The sequence below is a fragment of the Eubalaena glacialis genome, chromosome 17 (genome assembly GCF_028564815.1).
Source record: "Eubalaena glacialis isolate mEubGla1 chromosome 17, mEubGla1.1.hap2.+ XY, whole genome shotgun sequence".
In the NCBI taxonomy this organism is placed as follows: Eukaryota; Metazoa; Chordata; class Mammalia; order Artiodactyla; family Balaenidae; genus Eubalaena; species Eubalaena glacialis.
Window position 1 is genome coordinate 28,308,605 of NC_083732.1, and position 22,216 is coordinate 28,330,820.

Genomic DNA, 22,216 nt, shown 5'->3' on the forward strand with positions numbered 1-22,216 from the left:
TATATTTTGAAAGAGTTTGAGAAGGATAGGTGTTAGCTCTTCTCTAAATGTTTGGTAGAATTTGCCTGTGAAGCCATCTGGTCTTGGGCATTTGTTTGTTTGAAGATTTTTAATCACAGTTTCAATTTCAATGCTTGTGATTGGTCTGTTCATATTTTCTATTTCTTCCTGGTTCAGTCTGGGAAGGTTGTGCATTTCTAAGAATTGGTCCATTTCTTCCAGGTTGTACATTTTATTGGCATATAGTTGCTTGTAGTAATCTCTCATGATCCTTTGTATTTCTGAAGTGCCAGTTGTTACTTCTCCTTTTTAATTTCTAACTCTATTGATTTGAGTCTTCTCCATTGTTTTCTTGATGAGTCTGGCTAATGGTTTATCAATTTTGTTTATCTTCTCAAAGAACCAGCTTTTCATTTTATTGATCTTTGCTATCATTTCCTTCATTTCTTTTTCATTTATTTCTGATCTGATCTTTATGATTTCTTTCCTTCTGCTAGCTTTGGGGTTTTTTTGTTCTTCTTTCTCTAATTGCTTTAGGTGTAAGTTTTGGTTGTTTATTTGAGATGTGTCTTGTTTCTTAAGGTAGGTTTGTATTGCTATAAACTTCCCTCGTAGAACTGCTTTTGCTGTATCCCATAGGTTTTGGGTCGTCGTGTTTTGATTGTCATTTGTTTCCAGGTATTTTTTTATTTCCTCTTTGATTTATTCAGTGATCTCTTTGTTATTAAGTAGTGTATTGTTTAGCCTCCATGTGTTTGTATTTTTTACAAAATTTTTCCTGTAACTGATATCTAGTCTCATAGCATTGTGGTCGGAAAAGATACTTGATACAATTTCAATTTTCTTGAACTTACCAAGGCTTGATTTGTGACCCAAGATATGATCTATCCTGGAGAATGTTCCATGAGCACTTGAGAAAAATGTGTATTCTCTTGTTTATGGATGGAATGTACTATAAATATCAATTAAGTCCATCTTTTTTAATGTATCATTTAAAGCTTGTGTTTCCTTATTTATTTTCACTTTGGATGATCTGTCCATTGGTGAAAGTGGGGTGTTAAAGTCCCCTACTATGATTGTGTTACTGTCAATTTCCCCTTTTATGGCTGTTAGTATTTGCCTTATGAATTGAGGTGTTCCTATGTTGGGTGCATAAATATTTACAATTGTTATATCTTCTTCTTGGATCGATCTCTTGATCATTATGTAGTGTCCTTCTTTGTCTGTTGTAATACTCTTTGTTTTAAAGTCTATTTTGTCTGATATGAGAATTGCTACTCCAGCGTTCTTTTGATCTCCATTTGCATGGAATACCTTTTTCCATCCCCTCACTTTCAGTGTGTATGTGCCCCTTGGTCTGAAGTGGGTCTCTTTTAGACAGCATATATATGGGTCTTATTTTTTTATCCATTCAGCCATTCTATGTCTTTTGGTTGGAGCATTTAATCCATTTACATTTAAGGTAATTACCAATATGTATGTCCCTATTACCATTTTCTTAATTGTTTTGGGTTTGTTATTGTAGGTCTTTTCCTTCTCTTGTGTTTCCTGCCTAGAGAAGTTCCTTTAGCATTTGTTGTAAAGCTGGTTTGATGGTGCTGAATTCTCTTAGCTTTTGCTTGTCTGTAAAGCTTTGAATTTCTCCATCAAATCTGAATGACATCCTTGCTGGGTAGAGTAATCTTGGTTGTAGGTTTTTCTCCTTCATCACTTTAAATATGTCCTGCCACTCCCTTCTGGCTTGCAGAGTTTCTGCTGAAAGATCAGCTGTTAACTGTATGGGGATTCCCTTGTATGTTATTTGTTGTTTTTCCCTTGCTGTTTTTAATATATTTTCTTTGTATTTAATTTTTGATAGTTTGATTAATATGTGTCTTGGCATGTTTCTGCTTGGATTTATCCTGTATGGGACTCTCTGTGCTTCCTGGACTTTATTAACTATTTCCTTTCCCATATTAGGGAAGTTTTCAACTACAAACCCTTCAAATATTGTCTCAGTCCCTTTCTTTTCCTCTTCTTCTTCTGGGAACACTATAATTCGAATGTTGGTGCATTTAATGTTGTCCCAGAGGTCTCTGAGAGTGTCCTCAATTCTTTTCATTCTTTTTTCTTTATTCTGGTCTGCAGTATTTATTTCTACTATTTTATCTTCCAGGTCACTTATCCGTTCTTCTACCTCAGTTATTCTGCTATTGATCCCTTCTAGAGAATTTTAAATTTCATTTATTCTGTTGTTCATCACTGTTTGTTTGCTCTTTAGTTCTTCTAGGTCCTTGTTAAACGTTTCTTATATTTTCTCTATTCTATTTCCAAGATTTTGGATCATCTTTACTATCATTATTCTGAATTCTTTTTCAGGTAGACTGCCTATTTCATCTTCATTTGTTAGGTGTGGTGGGTTTTTGCCTTGCTCCTTCATATGCTGTGTGTTTTTCTGACTCCTCAGTTTGCTTAACTTACTGTGTTTGGGGTCTCCTTTTCACAGGCTACAGGTTCATAGTTCCCATTGTTTTTGGTCTCTGTCCCCAGTGGCTAAGGTTGGTTCAGTGGGTTGTGTAGGCTTCCTGGTGGAGGGGACTAGTGCCTGTGCTCTGGTGGATGAGGCTGGATCTTGTCTTTCTGGTGGGCAGGTCCCGTCTGGTGGTGTGTTTTGGGGTTTCTGTGGTCTTATTATGATTTTAGGCAGCCTCTCTGTTAATGGATGGGGTTGTGTTCCTGTCTTGCTAGTTGTTTGGCATAGGATGTCCAGCACTGTAGCTTGCTGGTTGTTGAGTGAAGCTGGGTCTTGGTGTTGAGATGGAGATCTCTGGGAGATTTTCACCATTTGATATTACATGGAGCTCGGAGCTCTTTTGTGGGCCAGTGTCCTGAACTTGGCTCTCCCACATCAGAGGCACAGCCCTGATGCCTGGCTGGAGGACGATGAGCCTTTCATCCACACGGCTCAGAATAAAAGGAAGAAAAAATAGAAAGAAAGAAAATAAAATAAAGTAAAATAAAGTAAAATAAAATAAAGTTATTAAAATTAAAAATTAAAAAATAATTGTTAAGAAAAAAAAATTTTAAGTAAAAAAAACCAAAAAAAAACCGGACAGACTGAACCCTAGGACAAATGGTAAAAGCAAAGCTATACAGACAAAATCACATATAGAAGCATACGCATACACACTCACAAAAAGAGAAAAAGGGAAAAAGTATATATATCTTTGCTCCCAAAGTCCACCTTCTCAATTTGGGATGATTTGTTGTCTATTCAGTTATTCCACAGGTGCAGGGTACATCAAGTTGATTGTGGAGATTTACTCCGCTGCTCCTGAGGCTGCTGGGAGAAATTTCCCTTTCTCTTCTTTGTTCACACAGCTCCCGGGGTTCAGCTTTGGATTTGGACCCGCCTCTGCGTGTAGGTCGCCTGAGGGCGTCTGTTCTTTGCTCAGACAGGACGGGGTTAAAGGAGCAGCTGATTCGGGGGCTCTGGCTCACTCAGGCTGGGGGGAGGAAGAGGTACGGATTCGGGGTGAGCCTGTGGCTGCAGAGGCCTTCTTGACGTTGCAGCAGCCTGAGGCGCGCCGTGCGTTCTCCCGGGGAAGTTGTCCCTGGATCACGGGACCCTGGCAGTGGCAGGCTGCACAGGCTCCCGGGAGGACAGGTGTGGAGAGTGACCTGTGCTTGCACACAGGCTTCTTGGTGGCGGCAGCAGCAGCCTTAGCATCCCATGCCCGTCTCTGGGGTCCGTGCTGATAGCTACGGCTCGCGCCAACTCGCGCCCATCTCTGGAGTTCCTTTAAGCGGCGCTGTTAATCTCCTGTCCTCGCGCACCAGGAAACAAAGAGGCAAGAAAAAGTCTCTTGCCTCTTCGGCTGCTCCAGACTTTTTCCCAGACTCCCTCCTGGTTAGCCATGGCACACTAGCCCCCTTCAGGCTGTGTTCACACCGCCAACCCCAGTCCTCTCCCTGCAATCCGCCGAAGCCAGAGCCTCAGCTCCCAGCCCCCGCCCATCCCGGCGGGTGAGCAGACAAGCCTCTCTGGCTGGTGAGTGCTGGTCGGCACCGATCCTCTGTGCGGGAATCTCTCTGCTTTGCCCTCCGCACCCCTGTGGCTGCGCTCTCCTACATGGCTCTGAAGCTTCCTCCCTCCGCCACCCACAATCTCCGCCCACGAAGGGCTTCCTAATGTGTAGAAACCTTTCCTCCTTCACAGCTCCCTCCCACTGGTGCAGGTCCCGTCCCTATTCTTTGTCTCTCTTTTTTCTTTTTTCTTTTGCCCTACCCAGGTATGTGGGGAGTTTCGTGCCTTTTGGGAGGTCTGAGGTCTTCTGCCAGCGTTCAGTGGGTGTTCTGTGGGAGCTGTTCCACATGTAGGTGTATTCCTGATGTATTTGTGGAGAGGAAGGTGATCTCCGCATCTTATGCTTCCACCATCTTGAAGCTCCTCCTCTACGCAGTAGAGTTTTTTTTTTTGTTTTATTTATTTATTTTTGGCTGTGTTGGGTCTTCGTTTCTGTGCGAGGGTTTTCTCTAGTTGCGGCAAGCGGGGGCCACTCTTCATCGCGGTGCGCGGGCCTCTCACTGTCGCGGCCTCTCCCGTTGCGGAGCACAGGCTCCAGACGCGCAGGCTCAGCAGTTGTGGCACATGGGCTCAGTTGCTCAGCGGCACGTGGGATCTTCCCAGACCAGGGCTCGAACCCGTGATTACCCCTTGCAGAAAGGGCAGGAGCAAACTCAAACTGCTTGGGTCTCTGCTGCATTTTAAGTCTTTACACTTCTTTTTTTTTCCTTTCCCTTTGTGCTTATTCTTTCACTCTCTCGTAGGATGCTGCACTTGGAAGCCTTTCACCCAGCACTTCAGATGGAGCTCCTAGTGAGAAAAAATCAATTTTTCATTTTAGATATTACAGTTTTCATCTTTAGATGTTCCACTTGATTCTTTTTTGTATCTTTAATTTCTCTCCTGATTATGGGTCATATTTTTTGATCTTGGGATCTCTAGGAGGTTTTAACTGGATTCTAAAGATTTTGTATTTTATATTGTTGAGTGTCTGAGTTCTACTTTTCATAAAGAAGTATTATGCTTTGCTCTTATAGACAGTTAAGTTGTTTTTTGGTTTAGTTTGATCATCCTGAGAGTTGTTTTTAAGTTTTGTTAGGGTGGTCCTTGAGTACTTTTTACTCTGGGGATTATTTATGCCCATTACTAAGGCCTGGTCCTTCTGATGTCTAAATTTAATGATTGAGGGATCCAATTTGGACTTTCTACTGTTGCTGGTAGGAATTGAATGATACATAGCCTTTTGTGGGTCTGGGAAGCATTCAGCTCACAGCTTTCCAATACCTTTTTAACCAGCCTCATAGAAGTTCATCCATTGCATGCATATCTTAGGAATCAGCATAGATTCAAGGGACCCCTAAGATGATTTCTGGAATTACTTCTCTGTATTGCTCTCTTCTCTCTAGAAATCTGCCTCACAAATTCCTGACTCTTTAGACGCCTTAAACTCTGATCTATCACATAAATTCAGTAAGGTCGCTGTCTCTGCTTTCAGTGATACACACACACATGCACACGTGCACGTGTGCACACACACACACACACACACACACACACACACACCAACTCTATGACATGAAATATGCTTCCCAGACAGAAAGCTGGGACAATCCTAGACCTTACTTTGTTTTTTTTTTTTTGGCTCAGCTGTCATAGATCCACACTGCCTGTGGCTTAACGTCAGAAAAACATTTGTTCCATGTATATCAGCCTGATTTTCTAGTTGTTTGAGTCAGAGAGGTAATTTAACCCTTGTTATTCCATCATGCCAGAAAGTGGAAGTCTTTCTTCAACTGATGAAGAGTCATGTAACAGAGAAGCACAAGCTAAATATTACATTATGAGTTAACACTTAATTTTTCAGGGAATATTGATAGTGTACAACACAGTGACAAAACTCTTTCATTATTAAAACCTGATAGAAACTGGCAAGTCAGTCTTTATGTGAGCAGTTAGATACACAGAGATTTTAAGGTGATCAAAAGTCATTAAGTAGAATTACACAAATGATAGTTTGGACTTACAGTTATGAGAGTCATCTACATAGAGTAAAAGGATGGAGTCACAGAAAGCATGTTGACACTTACAGTAAGAATTCAGACTGCAGTTGTGTCCTCATTTTAAATTTGACTCAGGGTCACTGTCAAAGAAAGACCACTGGGCTCTGTAAACCATGTTTATGACCTCTTCTAACAATTCTTGTGTTTCCATTTTAACCAATTTATTCCTGCCCAGGAAAGAAAATGTCAACCATAAGAATCATTCATTCTTAAAAGTAACTTTATGATATTTCTAAAAATATCTATCACATAAGAGCAAAAAGAAAATAATATTATTTCTATGGATTGCATTACTGATGTTGGACTAGAGTTGTAAGAAAGGTAGCCCTTAATACATTCTGGAGCCAAAAAGGGATATTTAGTTTATTTTTCCTCCTCAGTGTGGTTAAATACACTAGATTATATGAGGAAGCTAAATGTTTGTTTAAAATACATATGTACACCTTAATTTTTCTTATTTGAATTGATTCTCAGAGCATTAGCTTAAGGTATGCAATAGCTCAAATTGCAAAATTAAAAAAAAAAGAATCAACTTTCGTTTCCTTCAACCCTAACCTTGAATAATTCTTAAAGGAAGCCCTTAAATGTAGCTAAGCCAAAACAAACAAGGCAGCAATATAATCCCTGTTTTTAATGATGCCATACTCAATTTTTATGTGAATAACTGTTTATGAAGTCAACCTTCATTATAAGGAGATATGTATAATGTTGTGTCCAATATTTAGTAAAATTTTAATAATCCAAGAAGTAATCATTAACAGCCTAATTTGAAACATTTTTGTGTTATGTGGTTGCTCTTGATTTTAGAAGTAGCTGCTTTAAATGAATAGTGTGTAAATTTTCAAGTATATCTAATTTACATGTCTTTAAAATTTCCACCTCTTTAGTGCTCAATTTAGAAATGTCATTTTAAATTGTTTTTAAAAACAATATACACTTATTAATTATTTATATAGCTATAAGATTTTAAGAGATTATTTGTATAAAATATAATGTCACTGATAAAATGTATCAATTAGCTAGTGTTCAACAATTATCATCAATATTAGAGATTGTATCCTTGTTGAAATTTTAGTTTCACCATACTAGTTTCTTTAAATTGGTAGGCACTTTAGAAGATGATGTCTGGCAAAAGAAAAAAAAAAAAGATTGTGCTTAATAAATATTGTTGAATGAATGAATGAATTTTTAAAGGCTTAAAAAATAAACCTGTAAGTGCTGGAGTACTTAGAAATAAAAGCTTCATTGAGTTTAATTAAGCACAATTAAATACTCTGCCAAACTCACAAAACAGTTTTTAGAAATACTAGCAGTCTTTAGGCAACATAGGAGCCATTAGTTAAATGAATTAAAACTGCGGTTGAGAATGGAAATTTCAATACAGATGCCCAGTCTAATCTGCTGATCATTGATGAAAACTAGCTACACATGCTGTTTTTTCTTTCTTTTTTTTTTTAAACTGATATTTGGTATTGGTTATAGAGAATGTACAGAATTAATTCTGGTTAAATCCTTTATTTCAAAATATGTTTTTCTTACGTTAAATTTTCCAAAAAAATTTTTAATTTTTAATTCCTTTTTTTCTCTTCCACAGCATTTAACGAAATGAATTGTTAGTTTCTGATAGAAGGGTTTTGATAATGAAATAGCTAACATATCTACGTATTATAGAAAATGTAGAAATAAAAATGCATGTTCTCCACCATAAATGGAGGTTACAGTACTATATTCCACCATCAGACCTTAGCCATTCTGGATTTTCTTTTTCACTGATAGATTAAGGTGGCTTATTTCTCATACTTGCTTCTGAAATATTGATAGACTTAAAAATAAAAACTACAAAACATTTAATCACTGTGCAGGCCTGAATTTTAGATAAATTAATCAGGAATTTATTTATAACTGTATGCTAAATAATTATAATTATTTTTCTACTTCATTTTGCAATGCAATATTCACCTTTTATTAATATATTACTAAATTTTCTTCTCAAGAAAATCAGTAGTACTTGGGGATTTGAGTTTACCTGGTACACTATTGAAAAATTGTTAAAAGCCAATGGTATCCATTCAATCTAATTATTTTCCTTTTGATTTTTGTTTGTTTGTTTGTTTAAGGATTAAAACAAGGTGAGCCAACCATGACTGGCAAAACACAGACCAGCAATGTCACCAATAAGAATGACCCCAAGTCCATCAACTCACGTGTTTTCATTGGCAATCTAAATACAGCCATTGTCAAGAAAGTTGACATTGAAGCCATTTTCTCAAAGTATGGAAAAATAGTTGGCTGCTCAGTTCACAAAGGTTATGCATTTGTACAGTACATGAGTGAGCGGCACGCAAGAGCTGCAGTGGCTGGAGAAAACGCCAGGATCATCGCAGGCCAACCGCTTGGTAAGTCCCACTCCGGTACGGGTTTCACATTAGTGTTCTAGTCTCTGAGCATATCTGGACAAGCACTACTATAATATTTATCTCTTAACCGATTATAGTACTTATATATTTATAATTTATATTATTTTCTTGTTCTCATATTGGTTTACTTATAAGTGCCTTATTTTCTCTACAAATTTATAAGCGTGAGATCGTCTGCTTTGTAATACTTGTTACCTCCACCAGTCTTAACAGGTCCAGGCAAATAAAAGATATGCATCATGTTTAACTTTATTTGACTTGCAATGATGTCTTATCTTCTAGGAAACACTTTGTGGAGCAAAAAATAAAATAAAATAATTACTTTTTATACTTATAGCACTTGCTCTGAGGGGCTAATGTATTTTCCTCATTTACTGTTTTTATTTTGGGGGGAGAAGGGATAGAAAATAGCAAAGGGAAGTAAATCTTAATAACTGGAAAAGGAATATAAACTATTCTTTCTTATCTAGGCAGGAATCTTGTATGTCAGGCCTGTTCAGTCATGTGCAATAATCAGATTTATGTCTGATATCCAGGGAATAATATAGTTTTTTTTTTCAAAGAAATGAGAATATAGTCTGAAGTAAAAGGAAAATTCTTAGGAGAAAATACTTTGTAGTAAGTATGCAGATAAAAATAAAAATTAGACAGTTTTTTTCTACATAAGGAAAAAGTATAATTAAGACATCAGTGATTCCCTAATTTATATCTTTTGTGAGGTTCAGATTCTTATATTAAACTGATTATACCAGGTCTTCTTTTGGATATCCACATTGCAACTTCCTTCACCTGCATACTTCTCCATCACAATAAATGGAACCTTCATTTATCCAGTTTTTCAAACAAAATCCTAGGTATCAACCTTGATTCTTCTCTTCCCCCCACACTCCAAATGTAATCCATCATCAATATATCCCAAACCCAATCAACTTTTAAATCTATACCAATAGCCGTCTTATACAGGCCACCGTTATCTCAGGTGAACTACTGAAATAACCCCCTAACTGGTCTGTTTCTTTCCACTCCTGCCAGTGTCCCTTTAAAAACATAAATGAGATTATGCCATTAATTTGCTCTTAAGTCTGTAATGCCTTTCATTGCACCCAGAATAAAGTTTATATTCTATACCATGGCGATGATGCACCACATTACATCTTCAACTCCATCTCCTTCTCTCTGCCTTCTTGTACCACTTCAGTGTTGCTGGCCATCTTGATATGCCTCAAACATTCCAAGATTGTTCCTACCTCAGAGGCTTTGGACTTGCTATTCCCTATGCTCAGAAGACAGGTCCTTGCTAATCATTCTTTCCCTGCTTTACTGTATGCTGTGCTCAAATTTTACTCTCCCAGAGAGGCTTTTCTGACCAACTTATCTAAAATAAAATAGTCTTCTACCCTCTTGCCTGCACTGTCTATTCTATTATTGTACTTTATATTTTTTTCATAGCCCTCATCAGTATCTGGAATTACATATTTTTATAAAAATTTTTTTGGCCACACCGCGTGGCTTGCAGGATCTCAGTTCCCCAACCAAGGATTGAACCCGGGCCATAGTGAGGAAAGGCCAGAATCCTAACCACTAGGTCACCAGAGAACTCCCTGGAATTACATATTTTAATTTATGATGTTACTTCTATCATGTCCACAGACATAATAAAGATGAAGGAGCATATAAAAGAAAAAAGATATAAAAGCATAAACAAATCAAGTTAGAAGAGTGTTAAGAATATTGTATTACCAAGTTATATAATGTAATTACAAAAAATTGGGGGGAAGGTATGGAATTCAATAAAGTGAGAGTGAAGTCTGAGGTAATAGTCTTGAGGAAAAAAAAGATGTTTTACATAAGTGCTTGCAATAAAACCACAAATAATCATTACCATATAAGAATATAGTTTTATTTATATTTCTCCAATTCACTTTTCTGTATTTTAAAGAAAAAGTAATGCCATCCAAAAGACATTGGTAAGTTTTACATATGTCTTTTTTTTTTCAACATCCCCATTCTACTTGTTTACCTTGATATTGGAATCTTCTGACCAATTTTGCTTTAACTTCTGAGTTGAAATCTCTACTTAGGGCCACATCTGAGCCAAAATCAGAGAAATAGCCATTTATTGTCTCTATCCTGATTGTTATGAGATTGGTACATACTAGTAGAGATGCATTTAACTATTAATTTTTAAAAATTAATGACCAATGTAAAGTCCAGTTCATGTGTTAATGAACTATAGCTAATTTTCCAGAGTCCCTTTTCCTATATCAGGGAGGGGGAAATTTCCCCCTCTACCCCTCTTGAGTACTTGTGGGTGGACTAGTAATAAAATTGACAAAACATAGATTAACAGGAGAAAAGCGAACAAATTGTAATTTGTGCACATGGAGGTCTCGTAGAAATGGGGCCTGAGAAGTAGCCAGAGCAGGCAGCTTTTATACTTTTGAGACAAAGAAACAATAAAATTTTTTTTAAACATCTTTACTGGAGTAAAATTGCTTTACATTGTTGTGTTAGTTTCTGCTGTATAACAAAGTGAATCAGCTATATGTATACTTATATCCCCATATCCCCTCCCTCTTGCATCTCCCTCCCACCCTCCCTATCCCACCCCTGTAGATGGACACAAAGCACCGAGCTGATCTCCCTGTGCTGTGCAGCTGCTTCCCACTAGCTATTTTACATTTGGTAGTGTATATATGTCAGTGCCACTCTCTCACTTCATCCCAGCTTCCCCTTCCCCTTCCCCATGTCCTCAAGTCCATTCTCTACATCTGCATGTTTATTCCTGTCCTACCCCTAGGTTCTTCAGAACCATTTTTTTTTTTTTTTTTTTTTTTTTAGATTCCATATGTATCTGTGAGCATACGGTATTTGTTTTTCTCTTTCTGATTTACTTCACTCTGTATGACAGACTCTAGGTCCATCCACCTCACTACAAATAACTCAATTTCATTTCTTTTTATAGCTGAATAATATTCCACTGTATATATGTGCCACATCTTTTTATCCATTCAAAAGAAACAATAAATTTGAGAGGAATTGACAGGATGAAGAAACTTAGGTTTGGGAACTTAATTAGTAAGGAGTTTAAGCAAAGTGTGGGCTTGAGTAGCACATTAGTAAAGAAGTAAGGTTTATTTATAGAGGTTTCTCTGCCCAAATTCCCTATCTCTGGCAATAAGGGTGTCCTTCTACCTCCTGTTGTAGGGAGGGCACCTTTCACATGAGAGAGATTTATTTCCTGACTTTAGAGAGACAGAGAGGAGGGTTAGTTTCCCTCTTGCATTCAGCTCTTTCTTAAGTAACTTTAATTCAAAATAATCAATATGTCAATGAGGCATATTTTGGGGCAGCCTACCCTGGGCCTTAACACCTGTTAGGGTGCTCACTTATTCACCATCCTTTTGAGAAGAATGCAATGGGGAAGGAGCAATACCCACACTAAAAATTTAGTGCCTTACTTAGAAAAACCCAAGGAAAAAAATGATGACACCAAATCACTATGCTTTGAGAGCCACAGAATTAAATTGTGCTTCTAATAAGATACCATTTTTCATTCCCAGTCATTCTGGGATCCTCTCTCAGTTGTGTCCTCCAGTTAATCTCTGGAACACTTATTTAATCAGCCATAATCACCCTTTCTGCCTGAATCCAAGTCAAAGACTTTATTCTTTTAGTTGAAATCTAGTCTCTCACTCCTTGTGTCTAAGTTGAATGCCTTTTCATACAAAGCAAGTGCTTTATAACTTAATAACTTTGCTTTTCAGGGCAAATGTTTCAACATACCTTTTCTTTCTTTTCTTTTTTTTTTTAACATCTTTATTGGAGTATAATTGCTTTACAATGGTGTGTTAGTTTCTGCTTTATAACAAAGTGAATCAGTTATACATATACATATGTTCCCATATCTCTTCCCTCTTGCATCTCCCTCCCTCCCACCCTCCCTATCCCACCCCTCTAGGTGGTCACAAAGCATGAAGCTGATCTCCCTGTGCTATGCGGCTGCTTCCCACTAGCTATCTATTTTACATTTGGTAGTGTATATATGTCTATGCCATTCTCTCACCCTGTCACATCTTACCCCTCCCCGTCCCCATATCCTCAAGTCCATTCTCTAGTAGGTCTGTGTCTTTATTCCCGTCTTGCCACTAGGTTCTTCATGACCTTTATTTTCCCTTAGATTCCATATATATGTGTTAGCATACTGTATTTGTTTTTCTCTTTCTGACTTACTTCACTCTGTATGACAGACTCTAACTCCATCCACCTCACGACAAATACCTCCATTTCATTTCTTTTTATGGCTGAGTAATATTCCATTGTATATATGTGCCACATCTTCTTTATCCATTCATCCAATGATGGACACTTAGGTTGCTTCCATGTCCTGGCTATTGTAAATAGAGCTGCAATGAACATTTTGGTACATGACTCTTTTTGAATTATGGTTTTCTCAGGGTATATGCCCAGTAGTGGGATTGCTGGGTCATATGGTAGTTCTATTTTTAGTTTTTTAAGGAACCTCCATACTGTTCTCCATAGTGGCTGTATCAATTTACATTCCCACCAACAGTGCAAGAGTGTTCCCTTTTCTCCACACCCTCTCCAGCATTTATTGTTTCTAGATTTTTTGATGATGGCCATTCTGACCAGTGTGAGATGATATCTCATTGTAGTTTTGATTTGCATTTCTCTAATGATTAATGATGTTGAGCATTCTTTCATGTGTCTGTTGGCAATCTATATCTTCTTTGGAGAAATGTCTATTTAGGTCTTCTGCCCATTTTTGGATTGGGTTGCTTGTTTTTTTGTTATTGAGCTGCATGGGCTGCTTGTAAATCTTGGAGATTAATCCTTTGTCAGTTGCTTCATTTGCAAATATTTTCTCCCATTCTGAGGGTTGTCTTTTGGTCTTGTTTATGGTTTCCTTTGCTGTGCAAAAGCTTTTAAGTTTCATTAGGTCCCATTTGTTTATTTGTGTTTTTATTTTTATTTCTCTAGGAGCTGGGTCAAAAAGGATCTTGCTGTGATTTATGTCATAGAGTGTTCTGCCTATGTTTTCCTCTAAGAGTTTGATAGTGTCTGGCCTTACACTTAGGTCTTTAATCCATTTTGAGTTTATTTTTGTGTATGGTGTCAGGGAGTGTCCTAATTTCATACTTTTACATGTACCTGTCCAATTTTCCCAGCACCACTTATTGAAGAGGCTGTCTTTTCTCCACTGTATATACTTGCCTCCTTTATCAAAGATAAGGTGACCATATGTGCATGGGTTTATCTCTGGGCTTTCTATCCTGTTCCATTGATCTATGTTTCTGTTTTTGTGCCAGTACCAAACTGTCTTGATTACTGTAGCTTTGTAATATAGTCTGAAGTCAGGGAGCCTGATTCCTCCAGCTCCATTTTTCGTTCTCAAGATTGCTTTGGCTATTCGGACTCACCTTTTCTTAAACCATATTGCTAGAGACTCAGGAATATCTTGTCTTCCAGATGTTCCTTATAGGAAGCTGGTTCCTGAAGAAAACACTTAGTTTCCCGGGAGGTATATTCATTTCTGGCTTTAAGTATTTTGCTTTTGGTGACAAGGGAAACTTAGGTTTGGGTAAAATCACTTGCTTCTTGAAATTTTTGACTCTCAAATAAACATTTTATGATTTGCAACTCCCACTAAACCCTACAAGCCCTTGATTTGAAGTGGATTGATTATGGATCAAATAATAGACCACTGACATGTGAAATAGATATTACTTCATGTACCACAACCTATTTAAGCATTGTTCTTTCTCTTTAGAGTGGGAAGAAAATTAATATTAAGCCATGCATTGGGCTAGTACTTTACCTATATTATCTTATTTGATCTCAATGCATATTCAAGTAACTTCTTCTAAATAGAAACAATCTTCATATCACAATGTATTTAAAATTTTCATGTACAATTTAGAAATTAGAGTTAAACATCAATAGTTCCAGAAAAAATTAAGCATCCTAATGTGAGTTCTTATGGTACTATGGAATTATAGATTTATCCTTAAACTAAGAATCGGTTATGCATGGAATGAAACCTAGCATTTATTAAATGGAAAATATTAATAACCATTTTGTGTCTACAAGTAAGGGGAAACACTGAAATGTTTTAAGTTGGGGAGTAATATGTTGAAATTTTTTATTGAAAGAATAATCCATTAGCAGTTTGATGGATGGATTAGTGTGATATAAAACTAGAAACAAGGAAATGTGTTGGGAGCCTACTGAAAGAGTCCAGGTATCTAATTATGGAAATGAAGAAGGAAAAATTAGGAAAATGAGGTAGGATCAATAGGACTTAATAACTAGTTGGCACACTGGGTGAGGCAGAGAGAGAGAAGAATCAAGAATGATTCCCATATTTCTGGGTTGAGTTCTCTGTTGGATTGACTTGCAGATCACTAGGATGATGGAGAATGATTTCCAAAGGGAAAAAGATTTTTGTGTAAGACAATGAGTTCAGGATTGAATAGATGTATTAAGATTTATGTACATGCCTCAAGATATCCAGGTACCTGTATCTAGTAGAATCTTGAATATGTAGGTCCAAACTAAGAGGAGAGATTTGGACTAAGAGTAAAAAATGTGTGAGTCATCAACACAGATAGTGTTAAAACTATGGAGATGGATAAGCTCACTCTGGGAAAGTATATAGAGTGAGAAGAATATTGGCTGAAGATAGATCTGTGGAGAAATCTTTGGGTCCAAATAACTAGAAGAGGCTTTCTGATAAGCCTTCTGGAAATCTAAATCTGAACTACTTTATGCACAGCTCTTTGATCTCCCAATTCTAAGTTGTAGTTACCATGTCCTTCCTAAACTTCCTGTATTGGATGACTACTTTCTTAGTTATTGATTCTTGTATCAGTTCCTTTAAGCTACTAATGATTTCCAAACTTCCAAGGCCATATGTGCAAGTGTTCTTTTTGATTCTAATATTTAAAAAGCTCATTTAGGAGAGCTTAATCATAGGACCTTTAAAGCCTAAATTTCTTTCCATATCAGTGTCTTCTATACCCAAAGCCATCTGCCCAGCTGAGTAGCAGAGAAAACTTTATCCACTTTGCCAAATTTCCGTGTCTGCCTTTAATAAAACCATTGGCATAAATATCTTCACACCAATTGCAAGTCAACCATTGCAGACCCAGTCAAGATGATTTTACTCACTTGACTACATTAGTATACCTGAACATTTAAGAACAAGAACTCCATATACCTGTATTATAAAATAGTCTGTATCTTTCTGGAGAAAACATCTTAACCATGAAATTATCATCAAATTCTGATTTGAAGTTTTAAGTAAGTATATATTTTACATTCTTTTCAAATTCACATAAAATGAGAAATTATTTTAAAAATTGCTGGATTCTACCTAAAAATTATAGTGCATAGAGAAACTAAGGGAGATCAGAAATGAGAGCTCAAAATTTTGGAACTCTAATCTGGATTTTGAAAATAGGTCACAGTCTAATGTTTTGATTAACTTTTCTCCCTTGGATTTTTTATTTACACTATATTGACAAAGATTCCTAAATTTTATACCATAACACATGAAAAGGCACCTTGAAATAGTTCCATGGTCTGTCCATTTTACCAACATGATAATGAACACAAAGAATGTTTTATTGAATACATGGATTTTTCCTGAGGTTACTTCCCTTAAAGGCATATAGCATATAAACTAATAATTAAGGTGATATTTTTCCCTTGGGGTAAGACTCCTATATATTTATTACTCCAGAGCAATTAAACAAAAACAAAAAAAAGTACTTATTTCCCCAAACTGCAATGAATGTCCGCAGTTCTTTTTTTTAATCTACGATCAAGGCATGTCCCAAACTTGATTGTGAGTTTGACATATTTATTTTGGGTGCCCTGTCCCCTTTTCTGTACTATTCTTTAAAGTTTATGCCTTTTGTTTTTCAGTTCAAAGTTCACTCATTCAAACTTGTGTGGCATGTGACCTCATGCCAGCTGTGACCCCAGTCTGTGACACGTGTTTCAAAATCATTCTCTCTTCGTTTCCCGAGTGATATCTCCTCTTCTTATTCCCAGGTCAAGGTTGGCACTCTGAGGAAATTTACCCTTTGTCATGTGTTTTGAGATACGATAACTGAACACATTAAAGGATTTTAAATAAATAAACTGGGTGAAGACATAGATTTTTGGTATTGCTGCCCTTCCGGGTATCCATCACAACATACACTGTGGGTATTATAAAGAAAAGGAAACTTGGTCACAACTTAATTTTGTTGTATTATACGTTTTCTGTTCTTCAGCGCATCTTTTGCACCACAGTAGAAAAGGGGATATCCCTTTTTTAACCCTGGCTTCCTGCCTTTGATATGGAATGAAGGATTGCTAAACTGTGGAAAAGAACAATTGATTGCATTTTCATCCACAGTACTTGGGGATTCTTAAAAAATCAAAATCTAACTGTGAAATTATTCTGAAAAATTTTTGTAAAAAACACAATTTCTATAATGTAAAGTTCACTATAAAAATGTATTTCAATTTGGTTATTTAAAATAATTTAAATTTAAAAATTTAAAAGAGAATCCTCTTCTTAATAATTCATTGAAATTGGATTCTAAATTTTGTTAATATTAGAAATATTTATTATATTTTTAATACAAATTTAGCCATTGGAAATGTTTTTTCTCAAACACATTATGTGAAAGGTGAAATAAACATCTTAAATGTTTAATACTGACAATTTTTATATGAGAGGTCACATATAAAGTGTTCTTTTGTACCAAAATACCATGCAGAGGTTGGAGACTAAGTCTCGATCAGTGCCAATTTCTACTGATTACACTTGGTTTGATTACACACAGGCTATAAATAGACATTTGTAAGGTCTTTATTTTTAGATTCTTTCACTCTTAGGTTGGTTGCAAAAGCACAATTTATGAACTTAGGAAGTCAGTTATTAATAATAGGAAGAATCCAACACTAAAAATTCATTTATCTGTAGAAATCATTTTTTCTCTAAAGCCTGTATACAGGTTCCTTTTGTTGAGGACCAAAGTCTAGCTTAAAAAAAGAATACATAAAATAGAGAATTAAATTAATTTTATTACATTATAAAGGTCTTATAAATGCTTAAGGAATTCAAAGAAAGAACATGAATAGGGATTGCTAACTTTAAAGTAAATCTGGTGAATATTCTTAATTCTGATCATGAGGGAAGTAATGGAAAATGCATTGATAAGAAGGAATATATTGGAGAGCAATCCTGGGTGTGGACAAAGAAGAAGAAAACAAACAAATGCTGGTAACGATCTATCAAGCGTGTCCTAGGAGTAATGGATTTCAAAAGTGTTTTTATTCTCAGCTACCATTTTGCATCCAGAGTGATCTTTTCAAAATACAAATTTAACCATATCACCCTTTGATAAAAACTATGCATGATTTTTCATTGTTCTCAAAAAAGAGAGTGAAACCCTTGCTGTGGCCTACAACTTTCTATGTGATTTTTTTTTTCTGCTCATTTGCAGACTTACAGCATCATCCTCTGAGCCTTTCTTGGTGCTCCATCTAAATTGACTTATATCAGTTCTTTGAACAAGTCATCTTTCCCTCATCAGGACCTTTGCACAGGCTGTGTGAGTGTGTGGAATATCCTTGCCAAGCTTCCCACCATCTCACCTCACTTCCCCACTTCTTAACTCCCTTCAGTTGACTGTTCATCCTTCAGATCTCAGGTCAAATGTCATTACTTTAAGGAAACCTACTTTGATACCTCAAACCTACTGGTATCCCTTTCTAGCACATACCTTCCCTTCAATTATATTTTTATATTTACTGTTTTGTGATAGGTATCTTTTCCTTCTCCCCATAGGCTAAGTTCCTGGAGAACAATGACTATATATGTTTATATTAATCTTCTTGGCACCTTGAAGTGTGCTGACACTTCCATGGCAAATGCTCAGTAAGTATGTGCTGGGTGAATGGTTGGATGTTTAGAGGAATGGATGGATTTCACTAAAGGGCCTTTTATCCCCATTTCAAAGTGTAACACAAGAAGATGAAGAGAGAAAGAAAAAAGGAGAAGGAGGAGGAAGAGAAGGAGGAGAAAGAAGAAGAAGAGGTGGTTGCAAGTTCCCCGGGAAGCAAGTAATTCCAATGGGGTTGCTGTAAAGGGAAGTTAGTGTGGTCTCCTTGCAAGGGGATTCAGTCTCTCAAAAGTCAGAAACCTGAGAAGTAGTTATTCAATAGGCCTGATTTCTCTAATGATTAGTAATGATGAGCATCCCTTCATGTGTTTGTTGGCAATCTGTATATCTTCTTTGGAGAAATGTCTGTTTAGGTCTTCTGCCTATTATTGTTTTTTTGATATTGAGCTGCATGAGCTGCTTCTATATTTTGGAGATTAATCCTTTGTCAGTTGCTTCATTTGTAAATATTTTCTCCCATTTTGAGGGGTGTCTTTTTGTCTTGTTTATGGTTTCCTTTGCTGTGCAAAAGCTTTTAAGTTTCATTAGGTCCCATTTGTTTATTTTTGTTTTTATTTCCATTTCTCTAGGAGGTGGGTCAAAAGGATCTTGCTGTGATTTATGTTATAGAGTGTTGTGCCTATGTTTTCCTCTAAGTGTTTTATCGTGTCTGGCCTTACATTTTGGTCTTTAATCCATTTTGAGTTTATTTTTGTGTATGGTGTTAGGGAGTGTTCTAATTTCATTCTTTTACATGTAGCTGTCTAGTTTTCCCAGCACCACTTATTGAAGAGGCTGTCTTTTCTCCATTGTATATTCTTGCCTCCTTTATCAAAGATAAGATGACCATATGTGTGTGGGTTTATCTCTGGGCTTTCTATCCTGTTCCATTGATCTATATTTCTCTTTTTGTGCCAGTACCATACTGTCTTGATGTGGTATCACCTCACACTGGTCAGAATGGCCATCATCAAAAAATCTACAAACAATAAATGCTGGAGAGGGTGTGGAGAAAATGGAACCCTCTTGCACTGTTGGTGGGAATGTAAATTGATACAGCCACTATGGAGAACAGTATGGAGGTTCCTTAAAAAACTAAAAATAGAACTACCATACGACCCAGCAATCCCACTACTGGGCATATACACTGAGAAAACCATAATTCAAAAAGAGTCATATACCACAATGTTCATTGCAGCTCTATTTACAATAGCCAGGACATGGAAGCAACCTAAGTGTCCATCAACAGATGAATGGATGAAGAAGATGTGGCACATATATACAATGGAATATTACTCAGCCATAAAAAGAAACGAAATTGAGTTATTTGTAATGAGGTGGATGGACCTAGAGTCTATCATACAGAGTGAAGTAAGTCAGAAAGGGAAAAACAAATACCGTATGCTAACACATATATATGGAATCTAAAAAAAAAAAAGATTGACTCTGATGAACCTAGGGGCAGGACAGGAATAAAGATGCAGACGTAGAGAATGGACTTGAGGACACAGGAGGACAAGGGAAGGGTAAGCTGGGACAAAGTGAGAGAGTGGCATGGACTTAAATATACTGCCAAATTTAAAATAGATAACTAGTGGGAAGCAGCTGCATAGCACAGGGAGATCAGCTCGGTGCTTTGTGACCACCTACGGGGTGGGATAGGGAGGGTGGGAGGGAGAGGAAAGAGGGAGGAGATATGGGGATATATGTATACATATAGCTGATTCACTTTGTTATACAGCAGAGACTAACACAACATTGTAAAGCAATTATACTCCAATAAAGATATTAAAAAAAATAGGCCTGATTTAATTTTTCTAAATATAATCCTGTCTTTAATAAGCATCAAATGTTAACATATACATATTTTATTCAAAGGTTATAGTAAATGATATATGGGTTTAAAGAAAGGTTTTATTCATTGAATACTTCCTTTACATTCCTTAAAATGGCACCCTTTCATAGTTTCCTCTTATTAATGGCTAGATATTTGCACAGTACTTCATCATTGTCTAAGCTTTTCAAGCACAGATTATCTTTTTTGATGCCTATGCTGCTGGGTAAGAACTGAAGCTCTGAGAAATAAACTTGCCTTATAGCAGACAGATGCTTGTGCAGGATATCAAGCTCATGTAATCTCATCTTAATTATTTTCAATATTTATTCTCACCAGCAATTTTTTTTCATATCAGTATATTAGTAACGTGACTGTACATCTTATCATCCAAACCAGGATACTTCTGAGAGTGAGAAGGGATGCTATTAATGATTATTCTGTGATGTCAGGCTTAAACCAGACAACTTGAATGAATGGTCTTTATTATCTATTGCATTTTTACTTAAAGTAGAATTGTCAACTTACTTGATCTTTCTCATAAGACAACTATTGTATAATATTTAACTTAAAGTATACCAGCCTCAGTATCAGATAAACCCTGACATTTCAATAGTTAACATAATAGAAATTTATTTCTTTCTCACATAAAATACAATCAGTGTCCTAGGGAGGAGATGGGTAAGGATGGAAGCTCTGCCCCTCTTTCATCCAGGGACCAGGCTGTGGGATGTTCTGACATCTTTCAGTGAGTGGCTACTATAGGGGAGGTGAACATTTCCTTTCTTCTCTTCAAGGTTCTTTGGCTGATATAATTATTAAATTAACATAAGACAGATTAACAGGAGAAAAATTTAATTTGTACATACAGGACCTTATAGAAATATAAAGCTAAAAAATGTGACCAAAGCAAGCAGCTTTTATATCTTATAGACAATGAAACAATAAATTTGTAAAGAATTGACAAGACAAAGGGGTTTGTCCTTGGGGTAGTAAATTAGTAAAGAAGTAACAAAGTTTGTTTATACAGGCTTCTAGGCCTCAAATTCCCTATTTCTGGTGATAAGGATGTCTCTTTAACTCCTGGAACAGGAAGGGTACCTTTCCCATAGGAGATTTATTTCTTGCTTTCAGGGGGACAAAAGAGGGTTAGTGTGCCCTTCCTGCATTGGCTGTTTCTCAAGTATTAATAACTGTAATTCAAAAGAATCAATATGCCAAAGTGGCATATTTTGGGGTGGCCTCTCCTGAGCCCCAACGCTACCGTGGAACCCAGAAAGAAGTCAAACCAGCAGACTGGTGAAAAAAGAGGGAGGATTGTGCTCTGGAAGTTTTGCATTTCAAGCCTGGAAGTAGTCCTCATCCTAATGCTTACGTTTCATTGACCACACCTAGATGCAAATGGGACTAGGCAGCCATTCCCACCCATAACCAGTATATCTTTTGTGGGCAGATGATTCTTTGCCACAGTGGTAAAGTAACTTGAAGAAGTTATTCACTCAGAATCCATTTCCTAACCTGTAAAATGGAAATAGTAGTGTTTAGTTCAGTGTACAATGCAGAACTCACATGTTTGTGAAGTGCTTAGAACATTGCTTTTATATGGTCCAAACCTTGTGATAAAAATTTACACACGGTGATTTTAGCCTCTGAAATCATTCTAGTGCTATGAGAAATCCTCTGTATTTTTTTTTTTTTTTTTGGCTGCACAATTCTGAGCAGATTTTGAATAGATGGTATAGGCAGTCCATAATAGTAGAGTCAGTGATTGCTGAGAATAAGAAATTAATTCAGGTGATTACAAGTGTGATGGGAGATAACTCTAGAAGAGGAGAGATTTCAAATTAGTGTTATAAGGATGGGCGGATATGGAAAGGTCATTCTAGGTGGATGAAGCA

At 36.7% G+C, this 22,216-nt stretch overlaps 1 protein-coding gene across 6 annotated transcripts in view; it reads left to right on the forward strand.

Moving 5' to 3' along the window:
* RALYL (RALY RNA binding protein like) overlaps positions 1-22,216 on the forward strand; it is an 867,550-nt gene that overhangs the window by 330,015 nt on the left and 515,319 nt on the right. For 5 of the 6 annotated variants that reach the window (XM_061172228.1, XM_061172229.1, XM_061172227.1 and 2 more), the window contains one exon: positions 8,223-8,501. In XM_061172228.1, the coding sequence (XP_061028211.1) occupies positions 8,246-8,501 (256 nt within the window). In that variant the 5' untranslated portion in view covers positions 8,223-8,245. Of the gene's footprint in view, positions 1-8,222; positions 8,502-18,583; positions 18,640-22,216 lie in introns of those variants that run through there. The other variant, XM_061172231.1, reaches the window with a different exon arrangement.